Source organism: Echinops telfairi, unplaced genomic scaffold (genome assembly GCF_000313985.2).
Source record: "Echinops telfairi isolate 266 unplaced genomic scaffold, ASM31398v2 ScPeMD7_70;HRSCAF=299, whole genome shotgun sequence".
In the NCBI taxonomy this organism is placed as follows: Eukaryota; Metazoa; Chordata; class Mammalia; order Afrosoricida; family Tenrecidae; genus Echinops; species Echinops telfairi.
In genome coordinates this window covers 72837986-72858900 of record NW_022103968.1, presented here as the reverse complement: position 1 = coordinate 72858900, position 20915 = coordinate 72837986, and the positions used below count along the sequence as shown (strand labels likewise).

The following is a 20915-nucleotide window of genomic DNA, read 5'->3' as shown; positions in this document are numbered from 1 at the left end:
CCCTGTAGAGCCCTTACCCATCAGATGCAAGCGCTGCTCCTCAGGGCTCTCAGAGGAGGAAGCAAATGGAAACGGACTTACATTTTTTTGTGACAGACAAGTTGGTTTCAAACAAGCAAAAAGGTTGGTTCTCCCAAAAAAAGATTTGTTTCCATGCCCAGCGACTGGGCATGCAGGATAAGTCAGGTCAGTAGGGCTCATACAGCGGAGGGTGAAAGTATTTTAAAAAGGAACAAAGAAAAGAGAATAAGAAAACAAAACATTCATGGAAAAATCCCATCATCTTTCAATTCCAATTTTTCCATGAGCTTTTTTGATGCCTGCCTCCCTTGTATATACATACATAGACACATACATACTTACACACACACACACACACATTTATGTTGTCGGGGGCCATCAAGGCAATTCCACCCCATAGAGACCCCAGAACTGTCCACACAAGTCTCTCAACTCTCAGTTTCACTGGAGAAGATTACCAGGACTTTCTTTGCGATCTCTTTTCAGTCCCTTAAAGTGAAAATAGTTCATCTCATGCGCATCAGACACGTGACAGGAAGGGGCTAGTCCCTGGAGAAGGACACCTGCTGGTAGAGTAGAGGGGCAGTGGAAAAGAGGAAGACCTCCGTGAGATAGGACGGCACAGTGGCTGCAACAAGGGCTCCAACCTAAGAGTGACTGTGAGGATGGCACAGGACCGGGCAGCGTGTCCTTCTGGTGTACACGGGGTCGCCATGAGTTGGGCTGACTCGATGGCATCTAACAATAACTGTGTAAGAGGCGCTGTAGACTTGTGGGCTGTCTAGTATGAGGTTGGCCAACTCTTACTGTAGGAATGCACAGGGGAGGGCATTTGCCCCATGTACCATGCTTCTGAAAGCCATCTACATCTTCTCTCAGGCTGCAAGGGCAGGGGAGTTCTGGATCTGACTTCACCTGAGTCCACCAAGAAAGACCATTAAGGAAGAAGCACACCAACCCATGTGATCACAAGGTGTCCACGGGATCAGGTATCAGGCACCAGAGATCCAAACCAAACAACCATTTTGATGCCAACAATTGGACATCCACTCACAGAAGGGTCACAAGGAAGAGACAAGCCAGCCAGGGTGGAGTATAACTCTGACAAAACACACATTTCTCTCGTTCTTTAATGCTTCCTCCCCTCCACTATCATGACCCCAGTTCTATCTTACAAATCTGGCTAGACCAGAGCACTGGTACAGATAAGAGCTCTTGACACACAGAAGCCAGCACAGATAAACACCTAAGGGGACTAATAATGAGAGAAGTGACACCATGAGGGTAGGGGGAAGGTGGCGGAAGAAGGGGGAGATAGGGGAACCAATTGCAATGATCGATGTACAACCACTCCCTCCCATGGGGACGAACAACAGAAACGTGGGTGAAGAGAGACAGCGGATGGTATAAGATATGAAAATAATAATTTATCAAAGGTTCACAAGGATGGGATGACGATGGAGGGAGGGAAAAAAGGAGGAGCTGATACCAAGGGTTCAAGTAGAAAGAAAATGTTTTGGAAATGATTATGGCAACATATGTACAAATGTGCTTGATACAATTGATGTATGGATTGTTAGAAGAACTGTAAGAGCCCGAATAAAATGATTTCTTTGAAAAACAAAACATTAAGTCTCTTGTGGACTGTTCTAGAAAAATAGGTTCAGATCTTAACCTATTTCAGGGAAGCACTGATCAACTTAGTCTAGGGGTAGCACATGCTCTTCCACCAGCTCCGTAGTGCAGACAATATTAATCAATCGCTTTCTACCAAAGGGACACAACCCTCCAGGCATTGGTCTTTCCCCTGCACCCACTTCCCTGGGACCAAGGCTCAAATGACAACGTGGTGGAGGTGGTCGGCACACAGCCCATGGGTGTGTGGGGGGAGCCCAGACATTACTGGGGGGCTGCTCCTTCAGACCCGGTGTTGGGAGGGTGGTGTCCCATCTGGCTCGTGCCCACCGACTCCCCCTGTGCACCACCAGCAGAGACTGGCCCACAGGAATCGCGGTCCAGGCAGGGCCCTTGTAGAGAGGGGAAGGGTTGCCCAAGGTGTCGGGAGCAACTTGAGACACAAAACAAAAAGAACTGGTGAGACACCAGGTCTGGGTTGGGTGGCGGGACCCTAAAGAATGAATTACTATACTTGGCAATGAGCCAAGTATAGACTGCTAACTGTAAGGTCAGTGGTTCAAACCCACCTTAGGAGAAAGATGTGACTGCCTCGTCTCGGAAACCCTAGTGGTCAGTCCGACTCTGTCCTGTAGGGGCACTAAGAGTCTGAACAGACCTCACGGCAGTGGGCTTTTATTATGTCCTGGGTACTGGGTTAAGAAGCCCTGGTGGCATAAGAACTGGATTGCGACCCACCAAGTCAGCAGTTTGAAACCACTGATTGCCCTGTGGGAGAAAGATGAGGATCTTTACTCCCGTGAAAAATTAGTCTCGGAAACCCACAGAGACAGTTCTGCTCTATTTTATAGGGTCTCTATGAGTTGGCATCAACTCGATGGCAGTGAGTTGTTCTTTTTTTATTGTGTGCTGGGGTAGACAGGGGACTGCCTTATCATTCAAATAGTCCTGTGAGAGGTTCATTTCTTTTATGGGAGAGGAAACAGGTTCAGAAGGAACCCCAGTTACACACTGGACTTCTAACCACAAGGTCAGTAGTTCAATCCAGCTGCTCTGTGGGAGAAAGAGGAGGCTCCCTACTCCCATAAAGAGATGCAGTCTCGGAACCCACAGGAGCGGTTCTCCCTGTTCTACTGGGTCACTGTGAGTTGGAATCGACTCAGTGGCAGTGAGAGGAAAATCACCCGGCTCCCCAAAAGTGAGCGGCCCCACTGCTATCCAATCACTTCCTACTCATAACAACTGTATACAGATCCACAGTGCCACCAGCCCCCTTCTGGTGTAGGTTGAACAAGCCAAACCTGTGCCAATGAGCTGATTCTGACTCACAGTGACCCAACAGGTCAGGGAAGAACTGCTCCCTAGGGTGCCCAAGACTATTGGAAACAGGAGCAGACAGCCTCATCTTTCTTCCAAGGAATGACTGGTGGGCTTGAACCACTGACCTTATGTTCAGCAGCCCACTGCTTACCCAATTTCTCCACCAGGGCTCCTTCATTCATTACATCAAACTCAACTCACTGCCATCCAGTCAATTCTGAAGCCGAGTGGCTCCATAGGGTGGGGCAGAACTGAGCCTGTGGGTTCCTGCAGAGCAACTGATGGCTTCAAACTGCTAACCACAGGGTAACCACTATACCACCAGGACTCCTAGTTGCTAAGTAGAGGGTAGTTCTTATTCTCATTTAGGAAGAAACTGAGACCCTCAAGATAAGAACGGCCCCCCTTCACCCTCCTCCCCCCCTCCTGCTGGCCCCAGAATCACTAAGAGGCAGGTCTCAGAGGCCAGGGAAGGGCAGGGGGAGGGGGACACACACTCAGGGAAGCTTACCGAACTCAGACTGCATGCCGGGATAGATGATCCTGAACACGTAGTCCGTGGCCTCGTCATCCTCCTTGTCTGACGATGATGTGGACTCGGCCGAGCCCTGGGGGCCTCGCTTGCGCAGTTTGGGGAAGACTTTTCCCTGAGGGAGCAGAGAGCTAGGGACAAGCCTGCCCTCCCCTCACTTAGCACAGCCCACGGGTCCCAGGAGGGTGCACATGACCCCACCCTCCCGGGTAAGCACAGGTATACCCCCCAGAACACTCACCTTCCCCCGCTGGGACCAGAGTGGGGGGTCCAGCTGCCCATGGGGGAGCAGCCCGTTCTCCAGACATGAGAGGAACTGCAGGAGGTGCCCGCCCCTGGGGAAGCGGAATGGCGGCCGCTGGACCCCATCCTGGCTGACCAACACCACTGTCCCGCCGCTGTCCACTGCCGCCACAGCCGGAGAAGAGCAGCAAGGAGTCAGTAGGCTGCCTGGGACTTGGGCCCTTCCAGCAATCCTATCCCCCAGGGCCGCAGACCCAGCGAACCCTGCTCCCACCCACCCAGCAGCCAGCTTGGACTGAGGAACCAGAGGCCAAGATAGAGAAAAATAGGACAAACTCCCTAAGCAAGGAACATGAGAAGAAAAAGGTGTCGCCACACCTCTACCCCACTTCAAGGACCTTCTGTTGCCACCTACAAATTGACCTGGCCTAGCTTTCTGGGGGAGCTTCCACACCTGGATCTCCTCAGGGCAAGCGGGACACCATCGAGCCTGGACTGGGCACTTCCTGTCTGCCCAGAGCAGTGCATGCTCACAGCGCTATCCCACCCACAGCTGGCCTCTTAGGACAGAGTAGAACAGCCTGTCGGGTGGGCTTCCGAGGCTGTCAGTCTTGACAGAAGCAGAAAGCCTCATCTTTCTTCCAAGGAGCAGCTGGTGGGTTTGAACTGCCAATTGCTAACATTGGTTAACAAAGGTTAAAAGCCATCCTATGAGTCCTCTCAATTGTTGTCTATGTTACAAATAATGAACCAGAGGCTCAGAGAGGTTAAGCCACTTTCCCCAGGTCACACAGTGTGTACATGGCAGGGCCAGGGTCTGAACTCATCTGTTGGTTACAAAGGATGTGATCTTTCTTAATTCCTGTGCTGTGGGCCTTCAGAACCAAACTCCCTGCCATCAAGTCGATTCTGACTCCTAGTGATCCTACAGGACAGAATAGAGCTGCCCCGGGGAGTTTCTGAGACTGGAAATCTCTACGAGAGCAGGGCGCCTCATCTTTTTCCTGCGGAGCATGTGATGGTTTCAAACTGCTGACCTGTGGTTAGCAGCCCAACCTGTAGCCCACTTCTCCACTAGGGCTTCTATGCTGTGCTTTGGTGAAGCACTCAAAGAAAAATACCACTGCCAAGTTTGAAAATCTTTATGCGAGCTGACAGCCTCAACTTTCTCCCTGGGAGAGGCTGATGGGTTTGAACCACCGCCCATGTGGTTAGTTGGCCAACACCTGACACACAGTACCACCAGGGCTCCTTGGGGAAATCACAGTCTGTACTTTCTACAGCAAGATGGCCCTCACATCTTCTCAGGCTTTAAGAAGGGCACCCACCATGGAGTCCAGATCTCTAGAGCAATAGCCATGGCATCACAAAGCTCTGAGTTCAAATCTGGCATGGATCGGCTATGTGTGCAAATCAAGTTTCTTCCTTACTTCTACCACAGACTGACCACTGTGAGGATTTCTCTTAAGTTGTCTCCCCAAAATATATGCCAGACTTAGCTTGAGAATAATTGTTCACTAGGCAGCGAAAGTAGGTCAGAGGTTATTCTCCCTAACATCAAACATCAAGAGTGGATTGGGAGTCATTCTCACTGAGAGGTATCAGCTGTCTAGATCAAGCAGACACCACTGTTTATCCCACAACAAATAGGGCCCATTCCCTTCTGACATTGTTACCTTGAAGCAGTGCCCAAAGGCAAGCCCGGGACCACTCTAAGATGACTAGGTCATCCCCCTCCTATTGCTTGTATTGCCTATGTTGCAATCCCTCCCTATGACGCAGGTTGTTGTGAATTGTATTGCCCCTCTCTGTGATGCATGATGCTGTGATGTATCCCCCTAAAGTAATATGATGCGTGGTTAGCAATAAATAAGGAGGCTCCCTGGTTCTCGGGAGGGTGGCTGGCCGAGGGTGGCTGAGGAAGGAGGGCTGCTTCCCATGAGGGCTGCTCCCATGAGGGCGATGGATGGGAGGGCTGCTCCCAAGAGGTGGCTCCTGCTCTGGCAGCCAGGTTTCCCCCACGAGGACCACCAAGCGGGGCGGAAGTGAGCAATGTTACCATGTAATATGTCTGACTGTATTATTGTATTATCTCTCATGCTCTCGATGACTTTAATATAATATTTATATATCTCAACCGTACAATTGTGCATTACTGAACCCAGAAGTAGTATTACTGAACCCGTGATTAACGGTGGGGGCTGGCCCCTATCTCCTCCCCCGTGTTACTTTTAATTTCATACTGCAGACCACCGAGCCACCACTGCTGTGACAATATCATCCTGGGCCCCTTGGGCTTGCTCCATCAATGTCACCAGCTACAGCCTTGCTCACAGCATCCAATCCTCACTATGACCCTGTGACTGGCTGCTGCTAGGACCCCCACTTTACAGATGGGTAAACTGAGGCACAGAAAGGTGAAGTCTGATGCTTAAGGTCTCATGGGGACCAAAGGACACCTTCCACAGGGTCTCATAACACGACAAAATGATGAGGTGGTAGACAGCCAAGGGGTCTAGGTAGAAGCCCCCAGCCCGGCCCCTGACTCACCCCTAGTCCCTACCTTGCTGGTGGCAGTGGAGATAGACAATCTCCTCCAAGTGGATGGTCATGGCGTAGTCCCAGTAGACGCTGGCAAAGGAGGACGTGTGCGGTGAGCAGGATGCAGTGTACCTGCCCACCCGTCAGGGGGAGGGGTCCAGGAGGCCAGAAGACCAGAATCCATAAGCTTCTCCATTCTCTTCATCCAAGCAGCTCACCAGGGCCCACCACCCCAGCATCTGGGTCCCAGACCTTCTCCCCACTTCCTCTGGCACCCCCACCCCAATTTTCCTAGAGGGTCCCATTCTCCACCCATGTGTTGGAGGTGAGCCTCTGCCATCTACACTCCACTCACCGTCCCAGAGCATCTGACTCAGGTCGAGCCAATCAGCATATTCTACTGCCTGAACCACAGCGACTGGAGCAGGGACGGTCTCAGGCAGAACCACTGAGATTTATCTCCTGGGCTGGTGTGACAGTGACTGGGAAAGAGTTTTTCCCAGCTAAGACCGTAATGGCCAGGGTGACAGGAATATGGACATTGAGGGCCATGGCAAAAAAAAAAAAAAAAGGAATCCACAGGGAGGAAAGCAGAGCCAAAAGAGAGAAAGAGTTCCGGTCTTCGTGATAGACATCATCAGAGTCCCTGGATCCAGCTGTACCCAAAGCCAGCCCCTCTGCTTGCTTGCTTGTTTGTCCATTTCATGTGAACCAGTGTTTAAGCCAGCTTGTGTCTGGCTTTCTGTCACCAGCATCTAACAGTCTCAATGAACCGAGACTCTAACTCCGGGGCAGCAGTTAAAGAGTCACTCAGCGGCCTTGACTTCACAAGTCTCCCAAGTGTAACTTGGTGGGGCCTGGCATTCGCATACTGAGGCAAACAATTCCTCATACAACAGCAAAACCAAGCACAGTGATGGCATTCTGCTTAGATTTCCTAAGAAGAGTCTTTCTGTTTTCGAGCTGCCTTTTTAACAGGGTCTCAGGCGAGGTGCTGTGATGCCCGTGTTCTGCTTCAGAGGGTGGAGAAGAGAAGGACTGGGGTAAGCGAGGGCTGTGAGGGATGGACAGCAGGCACCTGTCTCTGTCTATCTTTGGGTTGAATTATTGCAACACAAGGCTTTGGTTTTGGTTTTTAGAAAACTAGCACCCATAGAGTGGAATAATCACAAAGGGGCAGATAGCGTATCATTCTACTTAAGCAAACTATCTAAGACAGCAAGTGCACAGAAACCAAGGTGGTTTCAGCGTGGTAAGCAGGGCTGAGGATGAGGGAGGGTAAGAGGGACCCTCATGGCTTAGGGGACACCCAGCTTCTTTCAAGGAAGAGGAAAGAATCTAGAAATGGACAGTCGTGATGGGTATCATTGATTCTTTCACATGAGAAGTGGTGAGGCAGCCAACAGTTTGTGACAATACAACCTGGCAAACAACTCTTTCTAATGTATACTAACCACCATTGTTTTAAACCAGGTGTCCTCAAACTGCGGCCCCGCCGAGGACATGTATCCAGCCCACTGGGAGTTTTTGCTCTGTTTGTTTTTTCAATCCAAAATAAAATATGTTCAGTGTGCATAGGAATTTGTTCATAGTGTTTTTTTAAACTATAGTCCGGCCCTCCAACGGGTCTGAGGGACAGTGAACTGGTCCCCTGTTTTAAAAGCTTGAGGATCCCTGTTTTAAACAAACACAGAAGCAGGAAAACACCCAAGTCAAACTGAAATGAGACCCAGGCTCACAGAAGCAGAAACAAGGAGTTCTCCTGCCCGTTGCCAAGATCCCCCAAAGAAGAATGATGGAGACAGCCATTCTTCTGCTGCGTGGTTTTCCCAAACCAGTGGACCCACTGTGGGGATTCCAACTCAAGGTAGCTCAGAGAGTGGATTTTTTCTACAGGAGATCACCAGGCTTTTATTACATAGCACCAACTTTTCCATCAGCAGAACTGTTGCCTTAGCTGTTGCACAGTAAGATTCCTATTGTGTTAGGCTTAGACAACCAAAAGCAACCCCCCTCACTGCTGCTGAGTCGATTCTGACTCACGGTGACTGCAGAGGACGGAGCAGACCTGCCCCTGTGGACTGCTGAGGCGGTCACTCTTCACAGGAGCTTAAGACCTCATCTTCCTCCCTCGGTGCCACTGATGGGTTCAAACTGCTTGCTGATCTTGAGGTTAGAAGCCCAACTTGTAACCTACTATGCCCTTGACTGGGCCAGAAGGACAATGCTGTTTGTCACCCAGGACCCCGTAGATCAGTGATGTGCTGGGAGAGTTATTTTTCCTGCCAAGCAGGACTTGGAAGCCTTGGTGGGTGTGATGCATCGTGGAATTTCACAAGTGACTCAGCCCTGCTTTTATTGGGTGACTGGAAGTGGGGTGGGGACAGAGGACTGAAGAGTATCGTCCCTGGGAAGTTTATAAAGTCTTTGTCCAGCTTTCTCTCTCTGGGTGGTGTTTTCAGCAGGACTAACTTTCCGTGCCCTCAGATTCTTCCAGCAGGTTCTGGCTCCTGCTCAGCCTTTGCCTTGCTCATGGGCCAAGTGGCCATAGCAGCCAGGAATCATAATAGGCAGGGGCAGGGCACTAGCTCCCTCACCCCAAGGAGGGATGGTCCCTGGTACCAAGGAAAGTGGGGGTGGGGCAGTGTCTAAGGGACATACAAAGGACCAGTACTTTACCTCTTTTCATAGTCCAGGTCCCCCACAGACCCATTCATCAGCTGGTTGGGTGTCCACTTCAAGGTCATAGTATCCGCTGTCTGGTGCAGGGACAGGTACCCCGGCACAGCCTCCATGTCATCCCTCTGTGGAGAAAGAGGGACAACTCAACTCTGACCATGGTGCCGAATTCAAGGCAGATGTTGGTCCTGCCCCATTGGGTTCTAGGACATTTAGCCTGAACCAAGCACTTGGGTGGGTCCCTTCAAGGACACGGCCATCTTCAGCGGGGCATCCCTCTGATCTTCTTGCAGGTGGCCATGCAAAGCTAGAGCTTTCTGCAGATGGAAGTCCAGGAGAAGGTACCAGGGTGCAACTGTGAAGGTTGCCCTACCCGCCCCCCAACACTTTCAGAGCCATACCCCCCACCCCCAATCCCAAGGCCACAAGGTCCTGCCACAGGGGAAGGCTTTCTCTAGAGCAGGGGTGCTCAATACGTCAACCTCGATCTACTAGTCGATTGCAAATGTAGTGTGGGTAGATCGCAGGGCATTAAAAAACAGACATAAGCCTGTCATCAGTCCCATCACTTAACTGATATGCAGATGCAATCTTAGGTGTCAAACAACGCGCTAAGTGCAGCACAACTGACAAGCTAAGTTATCGCCAATTTTTAGACATTGGTTTTTTTCTCTTAAACGTAAGAAAGGATATTAAAACGAGTGGGGGAGCTGGACCACATAAGAAGACAAAAACGATAAAGCTCCATTGTTTAATGCAATTAGGACACACAGGAACTTGCAGGATTCAAGGTTCCCCATATCCTAATGATTATGGGAAATGGTAATGCTTGTTGACCATAGAAAAAGGAAGTGCTGGGGGCCCTCTTGAAATGACAAACGGATCTCTTGAGTGAGGCAACACACAAGGGCAGCCCAGGAAATTCAGGATTTACTCTTTTCCTTCACACCGAAGCAAGCCCAGGAGTTAGGGTTTGAGCTGAGATAAGTGAAAGTGTTTGAGGCCCCATTGAGTAGAGGCAGGCTAAGCCCCAGAAGGATTCTCTCTTCCTTTATATTCAGGAATCTCCTGGAGATAAGTTTGGAGCTAAGATATGTGAAACCGCTTGACGCACAATTGAACTGACGTAGAAGGTATTCCTACTGGAAAAGTTGTGGTGAAACACCTGACCTTTCCCGATAAAGTGTTTTAACGAAAGTCAAGTATCGTCACCTGGCAATGTTGTGGGTAGAGAAAAATGTGGAGCTCAAGGAAGTAAAAATCCTAAAGAAACCACTGAATGGGGGTTCACACATCTACATGAATGGGTTAGTCTGGGAACTTTGGAGAAACAAATCCACAGAAACTCGTGTATAAGAGAGTTTTATATAAATGTAAAATGCACACCAAGAAAACATCCCTACCCACAGCTGCCCAAGCTCACAAGTCCAACATTATCCCATATCTCCGTCACCAATCCACAAAATCTTCCTCCATCTCACAAAAGAGACGAAATGAGGCTGACTGCAAGGGGAAAGCCAAGTCAGTGAAAGGAAAAAAAAAAAGACAAAAACGTATCATTTTCATAGGAATGGGAGATTCTGACAGTACAAGCCGACATTCAGCTGAAGTCCAGAGCGCAGGAACAGTTCTGGAACTTACTCGCAGAGGGAAAGTACCCAAACATGAGAAAATGTGCTACCTCCTTGACTGCATTATTCGGCTCTACTTATTTATGTGAGTCAGCCTTTTCCCACATAAAAATCATTAAGTCCAAGTCCTGTTCCACCATGACTGATGATCATTTGGAAGTGTGCTTGAGTTTGGCTGTCAGCAGCTACTGTCCGCACTATGCATCCCTGGCTCATTCCATTCAGTGCAAGTCATCAGAGTAAACTCAGGTAATGACCAAAAATGTACATAGTTAATTATGTTGTGTTGTATAATACGGACTCATGCGGTTATGCAAGGTACATAAACATACATTGTACATATAAGGAATTCTCAATGCATTTATGAAGAAATGTAATAAATAAATTAAAGAATACATGCTTTGCATTTTTGTAGTTGGTAGATCATTTTAACTTGATCATTTTATAAGTAGCTCGCATGCTGGAAAAGCATGAGCCCCCTGCTCTAGAGTCAGGGGGAGTTCTTTGTCCCCTTTCCAAGACAGAAGGTGTTCATGTGGCATCATGCTGGCCAGTCTTAAGGGAGAAATCTGAGCTCTCTATCCCATCCCTCAGATAGTACCCGGAAACCTCTTCCCCAAATACCCCACCGTCGTCCTCGCCCGGCCTGTTGCACTACCGTGGTTTGGTTTTAGCTCCAGAAGGTGGCAGTGGTGAGTGGCGAGCCCCATCTCCCCAAGCTTCACCATGGAGGAGGTAGCTAACCTGAGGAGCCCCTCCACCAAGAGAGAAGGAAGGAAGGTCACAGCATGTGCAGTCAACAGAGCAGCACTTATTAAACACCTACTGTGTACCAAGCTCACTTCTCACACACCTGGTTACACTCACACACCTCTGGTTACACCAGAGTGGTGCTCCATAAATTCTAAGATGCACAGTGTCGGGGTCAGGCTTGAATATACCCCAGGATACAGCTTATCATTGGCAGCCTCTCACCTTGGGGTGTCCCTGTCTGATCCTGTACAAACCCAGTCAAGGTGTTCACACGGTTGGCCCTTTCAGAGTTCCATGTTGCTTAAAGTGTCTTAGGAGGGTTAAACTGTGAATCTGCTTTGACCGGGAAAGTGGGTGCCCAGAAAGTCTGGGTAATAAGATCTATGAAGAAGCCTGTCAGTGGTATGTATCTATAAGTGCAGCCTCAGATATGGATAGGTATGCAAATGTGGGGACCCATGTGTACACGCAAGGGACCTTCAACAGGCTTGAGGAAAAGTGGGATTAAAGGATCATGGAATTTCCCCCAAAACGTTTGAAGCCCCGCCTTGTATCGTTCATAAAGTTTATATCCTACATCTTAATTTGGAGAGAATCATGTCTGAAGTCTTAAAAAGTTGTGAGTGGCCACCAAAGATACAACTATTGGTTTCTAGTCCTCTTGAGCTAAAGAGAAAGAAGACGAAGCTTCTGAGAAACTAATCTACAGGACGAAGCATTTAGAGGAGCCGTGGCCTCACTGACTCTGAGACCAGAAGCACTAAAAGGTGCCTGACCATCCATGCTGACTGTTCTGATCCAGGTCACATCAGGTGGATCCCGAAAAGGATGGGATCAAATGTAGAACCGAATTTCAACTTCTTAAAAGATCCAAATTTACTAGGCCAGTTGAGACTGGAGTGCTGCCCCAGACCCTTTCCCTGAGATACTCTTAAAATTGTGAACTGAAGCAGACCCCAGAGGGTCACCTTGCAGCTAAGTAACAGATTGGCTTACAAAACAATATTACCCAGGGCCACTGTGCCCTATCTATCGATCTATACAAAATCATCCCTATGAGACTCAATAGACCGAAGAAGAATCGAGGCATTCGAACGATGGTGCTGGAGAAGAATATTCAGAGCACTGTGGATGCCAAAACAACAAGCGAATCTGTCTTGGAAGAAGTACAGCCAGAACGCTCCTCCGAAGCAAAGCTGGCGAGACTCTGTCTCATGTACTTTGGACATGTTTTCAGGAGAGATCGGTCCTTGGAGAAGGATGACTTGCTTGGTAAAGTGAAAAAGAGGAAGGTTCTGGGCAAAATGGATGGATACAGGGCTGCAACAACGAGCTCAAACATAAGGACACTTGTGAGGGTGGCACAGGACACGACTTGTTGCATTTTGTTGTGCATCAGGCTGCTATGAGTTGGGACCGCCTTTTGTGTGTGTGTGTGTGTGTGTGTGTATAAGAAAGAGCTTTATATAAAGAGTAATTTCACATTAAGAAAACCTCCTAGCCCACTCCACATCAAGTCCAGAAGTCTGATATTAGCTCATATGTCTGATACCAGTCTCTAAAGTCCTCTTCCGACTCATGACACAAATGCAATGACACCCAATGCAGGAAGATCACAGGCCAGTGGGTGGGAAGTCTTGTGGATCCAGTGGCATTGTAAGCATCTCAGTGCTGGCAGGGGTCTCCACATGGTTCCTCCAGCTCAGGGCACTAGCATAGCTCCATGTGTCTTGTCAGCCGTAATGTCTCCCAGGGAGTCAGCCTGTGTCCTGCTTCCAATGAGCTATTTATCTCCTTAGCACCTGCAAATGAGGTCATCAAGCTGTGATGACCCATCAAGGGGCTAAACTCCACCCCTTCACTCTTAATCCTCTCAAATTGGTAACAGATGATATAACTACCACAGTTACATTCTCAGAAACCACCAGAGGCAATTCTACCTTGTACCACAGACTTGCTCTAAGTCAGAACAGACGTGAGGGCAGTGAGTTTTGAGTGACTAGCATCGCATTCCAGGCTTAGCCAGCAGGTGGAAGATAAGGAAGTAGTCCACAGCCTCTGGGACGGCCATGATCTCAGCAGCCAGGTCCACGCAGAGAGGGGAGGAGGAGGGAGTTTTTTTCCAATCACGACATAGCTACACTTTCAGAGACATGCAAGCCCCTGCCCCGCCCCCGCCCCCGATTACATCATAACAGGAAGGGGTTATACAATCGGCGTGAGTTGGGGCCACCTTGATGGCACCTCACAACAAAACCATGAGGCTCCATGGTCTTGAAAATGAAGATGAGGTTGTAAAGGGGGGCTGGGAAACTAGATGGATGGCCACAGGACCCCTGAACAGAAATGGGGAGCATCTTTACATTTGGGGAAGAATATGACCACCATAACAGCTCAACCTGGGTAGCAATTATTGGGCAGGAATCAACACCGGTGGGCTACCCTTCACGAAACCACTGTCTCAGAGCATTTGAAAGAGAACAAGGAAAGCCCACTCAGTTTCCACCGCGCAGGCACAAGCATGAAGGCGTCCGTCCGTGTGATGCTGCAACGCAGACGTGCTGTTGTCACTGCAGTGGGGCCCACTCCCCAGGTATTCTTGCAAAGCAACAAACAAGGGTTTTCTGGGACTGTAGAAGGCTCCAGAGATGAGGATAAACACCCTTGCTAGACAAGCTACAGCTCCCATCCTCCTGATAAAGAGGTGAACCACCTTTTCCATAAAAACCCAGAGTATATACTTCTGATGTTGCCAGCCCGATGGCATTGTGGGTTAGGTGTTGGGCTGCTAACTGTAAGGTCAGCAGTTCAAATGCACTAGATGAGGAAGATGAGTCTCTCTGCTCTCATAAAGCTGGACAGTCTCAGAAACCCTAGACTGGGCCACTATGAGTCGGAATCAACTGGAGAGCAGTGGGCTGGGCTGGGTGTTAGTCTCTTAGTGAGAAAGAAAACAAAACGGGGTGAGAGGGCAAGGGCATCAACAACTTGTGGTCGAAAAGAGTTCTTCTCAAAGAGTCAGCCTCTGAACTACAAAGCAGGGTTAGGAATATCTGCACTTCTGCATTTGTACTCAGGGAGTCTCCAAATGTTGATGGAATTTCCCCACCATCTCTGAAGCCCCACATTATTTGTTATCTTATATGAACGTATTAGTGTGGTATTTGATTCGAAGGCAACAGAAACTTAAGCTCCGTCTATGTTTCAAAGAGTTCTTTCAAAACAGTGTAAAATAAAATTCCCAACTATGAAGGTAGATCGAAAGTGCCTAGAAAAAATTCCATTATCCTTTCATCCCACTTTTTCACAAGCCTTGTGAACTTTTCTCCTGTGGCCCAGACACCCCACCACCACCACCTTACATAAGGTAATTAGCATGCTTCATTCCTGGGTGGTTCTATGAAAAGATAGTGCCTCTTATATTTGAGCAAAGAGCATCGTGTACCCACTCTGATGTACACCCTGAGGTCCAGGGGCAAGAGGTGCTTGTCCAGGACCATTAGAGGTCTCAAATGTGCCTGTCCTAGGTAGGGGACAGCCAGTGTGGATGGCATGTAGCTTGAGGGAGGGGGTTCCATGTGCCTCACTGACCACCCCTTCCCAGGGCCCAGCCTGGTGCTGCAGACCAGAAGGAAAGTAGATCATGGATGGTAGACTCTGGTGTTCGCCAGCCTGGATTTAAACTAGAACTCTGACCTTCGCTGTCTGGGCCTCAGTGTGAACAATCACAATAGTGCTGCTCTTGAAGTGCTATTGTGAGGTCTGAATGAGCTGACACAGCTAACGGCACTCAACGCAGTGCCTGGAACACATAGATGGAGCTGGGGAGGCGGATGCTTAGGTGGTAGGCTGATGGGAAGGCAGAGATGGATGGACGAATGGAAGGATGAATGCACACATAGCTGAATGGGTGAGTCCACAAACGGGTGGGTAAATGGTGGTCAATGATAGCTCATAGTGATGCTTGAGGACAGAGTAGAAGTGCCACATAGGGTTTCTAAGACTGTAAACCTTTATGGGTGTGGGTGGATAGATGTCTGAATAGATGGATAAACATATGGGCACAAAGATGGATAACTGGAGTTCAGATCATAGATGGATCCACTGTCCACTCAGAGTAGGTCGGTGTAAAGGAGAGTGAATTATGAGCAGGTGGGTAGATGGATGTATGCTGTTGTTGCGAGGTGCCGTTGAGTCAGTTCACAGAATGAAACACTGCCAGGTCCTGTACCACCCTCACAACTGCTCATGAGGGTTTCAGTCTATGACAATGGAGCAATGCTATCCGTAAGGTTTTCAGTGGCTAATTCCTCAGAAGTGGACAGCCTATTCCTTCTTCAGTCTGTCCTTAGTCTGGATGCACTATTGACACCTGTCCCCTTTGGATGACCTTACCAGTATTTCCAGTGACATAGCTTCCAGCATCTCAGCAACACACGAGCCACCACAATACAACACACTGATAGACAAGTGGTAAGAGATGACTGAATGAATGAATAAAAGTACAGGCACATGGATGATTGTGTGGGTACTTGGATGCAATGGGAGTAGATTGGTAGGAGGGTGGATTATGGATACCTGGGCAGATGGTGGATAGATGGGTGAATAGATGGATACAATATGGACACAGATGACAGTGAAAGCCCAAAATCACTTGCAGTGCTCCACACTCCGATAAAACCTTCACTGACTTTCCTCAGACCACCTATCAGGATGTGGACAGTCTTGCCCTCAGAGGACGTGCACTGGAAAGTGGATCATTATCACTGCAGATATAGTTAGGTTAAAACTTCATATATTATTGGTTTTCCCTTATGATCCATTTTTAATTGGTTCTACTTTCTATTCTCTTCTGCTCTCGATTGGATTGAGGTTTTTGTGTTTTATTTTGCTGTCATCATTGGGGTTTTCTGTATACTTTTGTATGAAATCCTGGATAGGTACATCTAGAGATACAGTTCTTGGGTTGATTGTCCCTCAGGTTATGACAGGAGAGCTTGGGGGGAAATGGGAAGAGCATGATGACAGACACAAGAATGAAGAAAATGTTCCCAAATTAATTGTGCTGATGATCGTACAACTCTTTCTAGTATATTTAAACCACTTAATTGTATGATACATGAGTTACACATCAGCAAAATTAAAAACAATGGGCACCTGGATGAATGAACGGGAAGTAGAGACACGCTAGCTGACAAAGTGAGGAGGTGACTGATGAATGCATGGGTGGATGGTGGACAGGTCGATGGATACTCACTCAACCAAAGTCACCACCAGTCAACTCTGACTCACAAACGGATCAAGCAGTGGCAGAGGGATGGACGACCAGAGGCTGATGCTGCATGAGTGGATGCACAGGAGAATGTAGAGAATACAAGTGAGCTATCTGGCTGGTAATACTGGCAGGTGCATGGATGGACAGATGGGTAACTGGGCAGACAAATGGATGGATGAGTGAGTGGGCACATATAAATGTGGGAAGATGGACAGAGGAGTGATGGGTGGAGGTATGGATGGATTAGTGGATAGATGGAGAGACTGAAAGAAGGCTAGTTAGGGAGGGGGAAGCAGGGAGGAGGGGAAAAATGAGGAGCTGATGCCAGGGGCTTAAGTGGAGAGCAAATGTTTTGAGAATGATGAGGGCAATGAATGTACAAATGTGCTTTACACAATTGATGTATGGATGGATGGTGATAAGAGTTGTATGTGCCCCTAATAAAATGGTTTAAAAAAAGAAGAAGAAGAAGAAGATGAAAGAGGGCTAGTTGGCTGGAGACAGCAGTAGATGAGTGAATGGATGGTGGATGAGCAAGCTGGAACCGTCCCCACAGGGTGGAGGCAGACCCCAGGCCTGTCTGGACACTCACCGGCTGAACTAGAACATTGTTCTTGCCGTAGAGCAGGGTGGCACGGGAGTTCTGATGCAAGGACTCCACGTAGTCTCGGGCTGAGAGAGACGGCCTGTCATCCATGCTGCCACTCGAATGCCTCTTCTGGATCTGGAAGTGGGGTGGGAGCCTGGAGGGACCTTCATGGCCCTTACCTCACACCCCACCCCCTTGCCGAGTTGGTGGCTTCAGCCCAAACCCCTCCCAAGGAGCCCCAGCCTGCCCCCGCTTACGCAGAGGGCGGGCCGTTTGGTGGGTGAGTCCTGGCGCAGGTGAGAGCTGTGGATGCGGTGTCTCTGGACCAGCTCGTCGGCTGAGGGGTCAGTCCAGAAGTGGTCTGCAGTCTTCATCTTGGTGTACTCCAGGGCACAGGGCCCCACTGCAGGGCGCACGGGTGAGGGGGGAGTCCTAGGTGCTGGAGAGCCCACCCTCCCATCGACCACCAGATGGGCCACCCAGTGCCCTACCCCTCAGGGAACCCAGAACAAGGCCCTGAGAGCCACACACAGTGGCCAGGTCATGGGGAGGGGAAAGAGATTCTCAGCAGGTGCCCTCCCAGCAGACTTCGGGGAGTCCAGATAAAGCAGGGCGCAGCCAAATGTTTACCCAACAAAGACGCAAGGATGGGGCCGTCCACCGGGTCCATCAGAAGAGCATCCTTCTCATAGTATTTGCTGACAGGAGAGACAGAAGCAAGTGGGTTAGGGCCAGCAGAGGGCCGACTGACACCTAGTGACTAAGAGTAGGCTTAACTGGATGCAATATCTCCCCTAGTCCCTTGCTGAACCCCCTCTGCCCTGTCTGCAGCTCACTCTTCCTGCGTGAATTCTGACTCCTAGTGAGCCACAGGATAGGGCAGAGCTGCTCCTGTGGGTTTCTGAGACTAACTCTTTATGGGAGTAGAAAGCTTCATCTTTCTCTCACATAAGGGTTGGTGTTTTCAAACTGCTGACTTCAAGGTTAGCAGCCCAACATGTAACCCACCAAGCCACCAGGGCTCTGGGTCCCTGAAAGATAACAGATGACAGGCACCAATACTGAAATATAGTAGAGGAGGCTGGCTTCCAAAAACTGGTGGGAAAAAATCCCACGAGCTTTTACTCTTTGTCCACGGCTGTTTTGAAGTACGTACTTTGTATGGTCAGGAGCATAGTGGGTTATGCATTGGGTGGCTAACCACAAGGTCGGCAGTTCAAAACCTCCAGCTCCTTCGAGGGACAAAGATGAAGCTTTCTACTCCCATGAAGAGTTACCATCTCAAAAACCCACAGAGGCTGTTCTACCTGTCCTATAGGTAGGACAGCCAGCATTGACTCGATGGCAGGGAGGTTTTGAGCTTGTGGCCCAGAGAGTTGGTCGTGAGCAGAGTGGGAACCTCGAGTCCCTGCTCCGTGTGTGTTTTCCATGTCAGACAAGAAGTCGCTAACCAGCTCTGATGCCCACACCTCTCCTTATATAAAAAACAAAAGCCAAACCACTGCCATCAAGGCTACAGGACAGGGCAGAACTGCCCCTGTGAGATTCTGAGACTGTAACTTTTTAAAAAATCATTTTACTGAAGGCTCGTACAACTCTTATCACAATCCATCCATCCATCGTGTCAAACACATTTGTACATTTGTTGCCATCATCATTTTCAAAACATTTTCTTCCTACTTGAGCCCTTGGTATCAACTTCTCATCCCCACCCTCCCTCCCTCATGAACCCTTGATAATTTATAAATTATTGCTGTTTTTCATGTCTTACACTGACCGATGTATTGAAACTAACTTTTGATGGGATAGAAAAACCGGTCTTTCTCCTGCAGTGTAGCTGGCCTTGCGGACAGCAGCCCAATGCATACCTGCTAAGTTACCAGGGCTCCTTCCCTCTTAATATACTGGAGCAATAAAATACTGCTCAGTGCTTGGTGGACCAGGTGTCTCCCTGCTCTGATAAGTGGTACAGGTGAAACTGGTTGCAGCGCCAATGAACACAGCCTGGCCTCCAACCCTTCAAAAGAACTCTGATATGGTCAACAAGGCGCCAAGGGTTTCGCTGTGCTGTGAGTTGTTGGTTAAAAAACAAAACAGAGAATTTTCACTTCTAAATCCTTGCAATGCCATAGGACGGAGGAGAGCTGCTCCCCAGAGTTCCTAAGCCTGTGGGTGTTGATGGGAACAAGCTACCTTACTGGGCTCCCTCAGAGTGGCTGGTGGGTTTGTTTAACCACTGTGTCCCCAGGCTCCTTGGTTGTTGTGTTGCAGTTTCTAACTCGTTGAAAATTCACACCGAGTGGATTCTGACTCCATCCTCTAGGACAGAGTAGAACTGCTTCCTGGGGTTTCTGAGACTACAAATCTTTACAGGAACAGAGAGCCTTTCCCCCTTGGAGTGGCTGGTGGGCTTGAACCACCAACCTTGTAGTTATCAGCCCAACACTTATCTCACTGCGCCATCAGGGCTCCTTAAGTTTCCAAACACCAAATAAACCAACCTCACTGCCATCACGTCAATGCTGACGACATCCAAATACTCGGCACTGATATCAAACACCTGAATCATCCCCCAGGTTCTGGGTGACCTTTGCTTAAACCCTCTCCAGTCTCATGTGCGGAGGACAGACAGGCAGAGCACACCCAGACCCTCCCTCACCTGCTGTTTTCCACCAGGTAGTGCACAATCTTGTCCAGGACCTTCTCAAACAGGGCCGTGCGGATCCACAGGTGCTTGATGGCGAGAGGGGACAGGCTGGGCAGCTTGGGCAGCTTCCGCGCGGTGTCCTGGAGGCCTTGGATCTGACTCCGCCTTCCAGATAGACAGAGGATGGGGACACAGTGATTCTTCACACGAGAGAACACCCTCAGGATGGCGGTGCAACGAGAATGTGCCCCGCTTCTCTCCAAAGCACCTCACTGCCATCGAGTCAGTTCCAACTCAGAGTGAGCCTCCAGGACGGAGCAGCTCCAGGACGGAGTGGCTTCCAGGACTGCCACTCCATATGGAAGTGGGAGGTCTCCTCTCTCTCCCAAACAGCAATTGCTGGTTTCAGAATGCTGGCCTTCCAGTTAGGAGCCCAACTCGTGTGGAACTGCTACTCGGTCAAGGCTCCCTGACAGATGGTGGGGATGACTCAGAAGCAGGAGAGTATGGGGGATTATCATCCCCTTAGTGAAAAAGAGGAAAACCCTCCACATGATGGATACATGCAGTGGCTGCAACTATGGTGTCAAACCGAAGGACAATGGTGTGGCTGGGCCGGGCAGTATTTTGTGTTGTATACAGGAACAGACTTGACAGCCTCTCCTAACAACAGTGGATTTGGCTGGGGTGGGGATGGGGGATGGGGGGCCCACCGGTGCCTGTGTTGGGGAGTCAGAGGGAAGGGTGAGTCCGCTGCAGGGGAAAACACGTGCAAAGGTCCTAAGGCTAGCAGGTAGAGGGGCAGGAGGGTGGAGAAGGCTGAGAGAACATTTGGGGGTGGGGGTGAGGGGGGGGTAAGTGCTAGAGCTGGAAGAGTCCAGGGAGGAATGCCTCTGCCCTCTGTGGCCTGCCCCCCTTCGGGGAGTCCAGATAAAGCAGGGCGCAGCCAAATGCTTACCCAACAAAGACGCAAGGATGGGGCCGTCCACCGGGTCCATCAGAAGAGCATCCTTCTCATAGTATTTGCTGACAGGAGAGACAGAAGCAAG

At 49.5% G+C, this 20915-nt stretch overlaps 1 protein-coding gene across 1 annotated transcript in view; it reads right to left on the bottom strand.

The window, feature by feature from the left end:
- SGSM1 (small G protein signaling modulator 1) overlaps positions 1-20915 on the bottom strand; it is an 84805-nt gene that overhangs the window by 50864 nt on the left and 13026 nt on the right. Inside the window, exons 4-11 of the mRNA XM_004701208.4 lie at positions 19879-20031; positions 17850-17917; positions 17477-17622; positions 17223-17354; positions 8972-9096; positions 6315-6382; positions 3750-3913; positions 3488-3623 (exon numbers count right to left, since the gene is read on the bottom strand). Of these exons, the coding sequence (XP_004701265.2) occupies positions 3488-3623; positions 3750-3913; positions 6315-6382; positions 8972-9096; positions 17223-17354; positions 17477-17622; positions 17850-17917; positions 19879-20031 (992 nt within the window). The remainder of the gene's footprint in view (positions 1-3487; positions 3624-3749; positions 3914-6314; positions 6383-8971; positions 9097-17222; positions 17355-17476; positions 17623-17849; positions 17918-19878; positions 20032-20915) is intronic.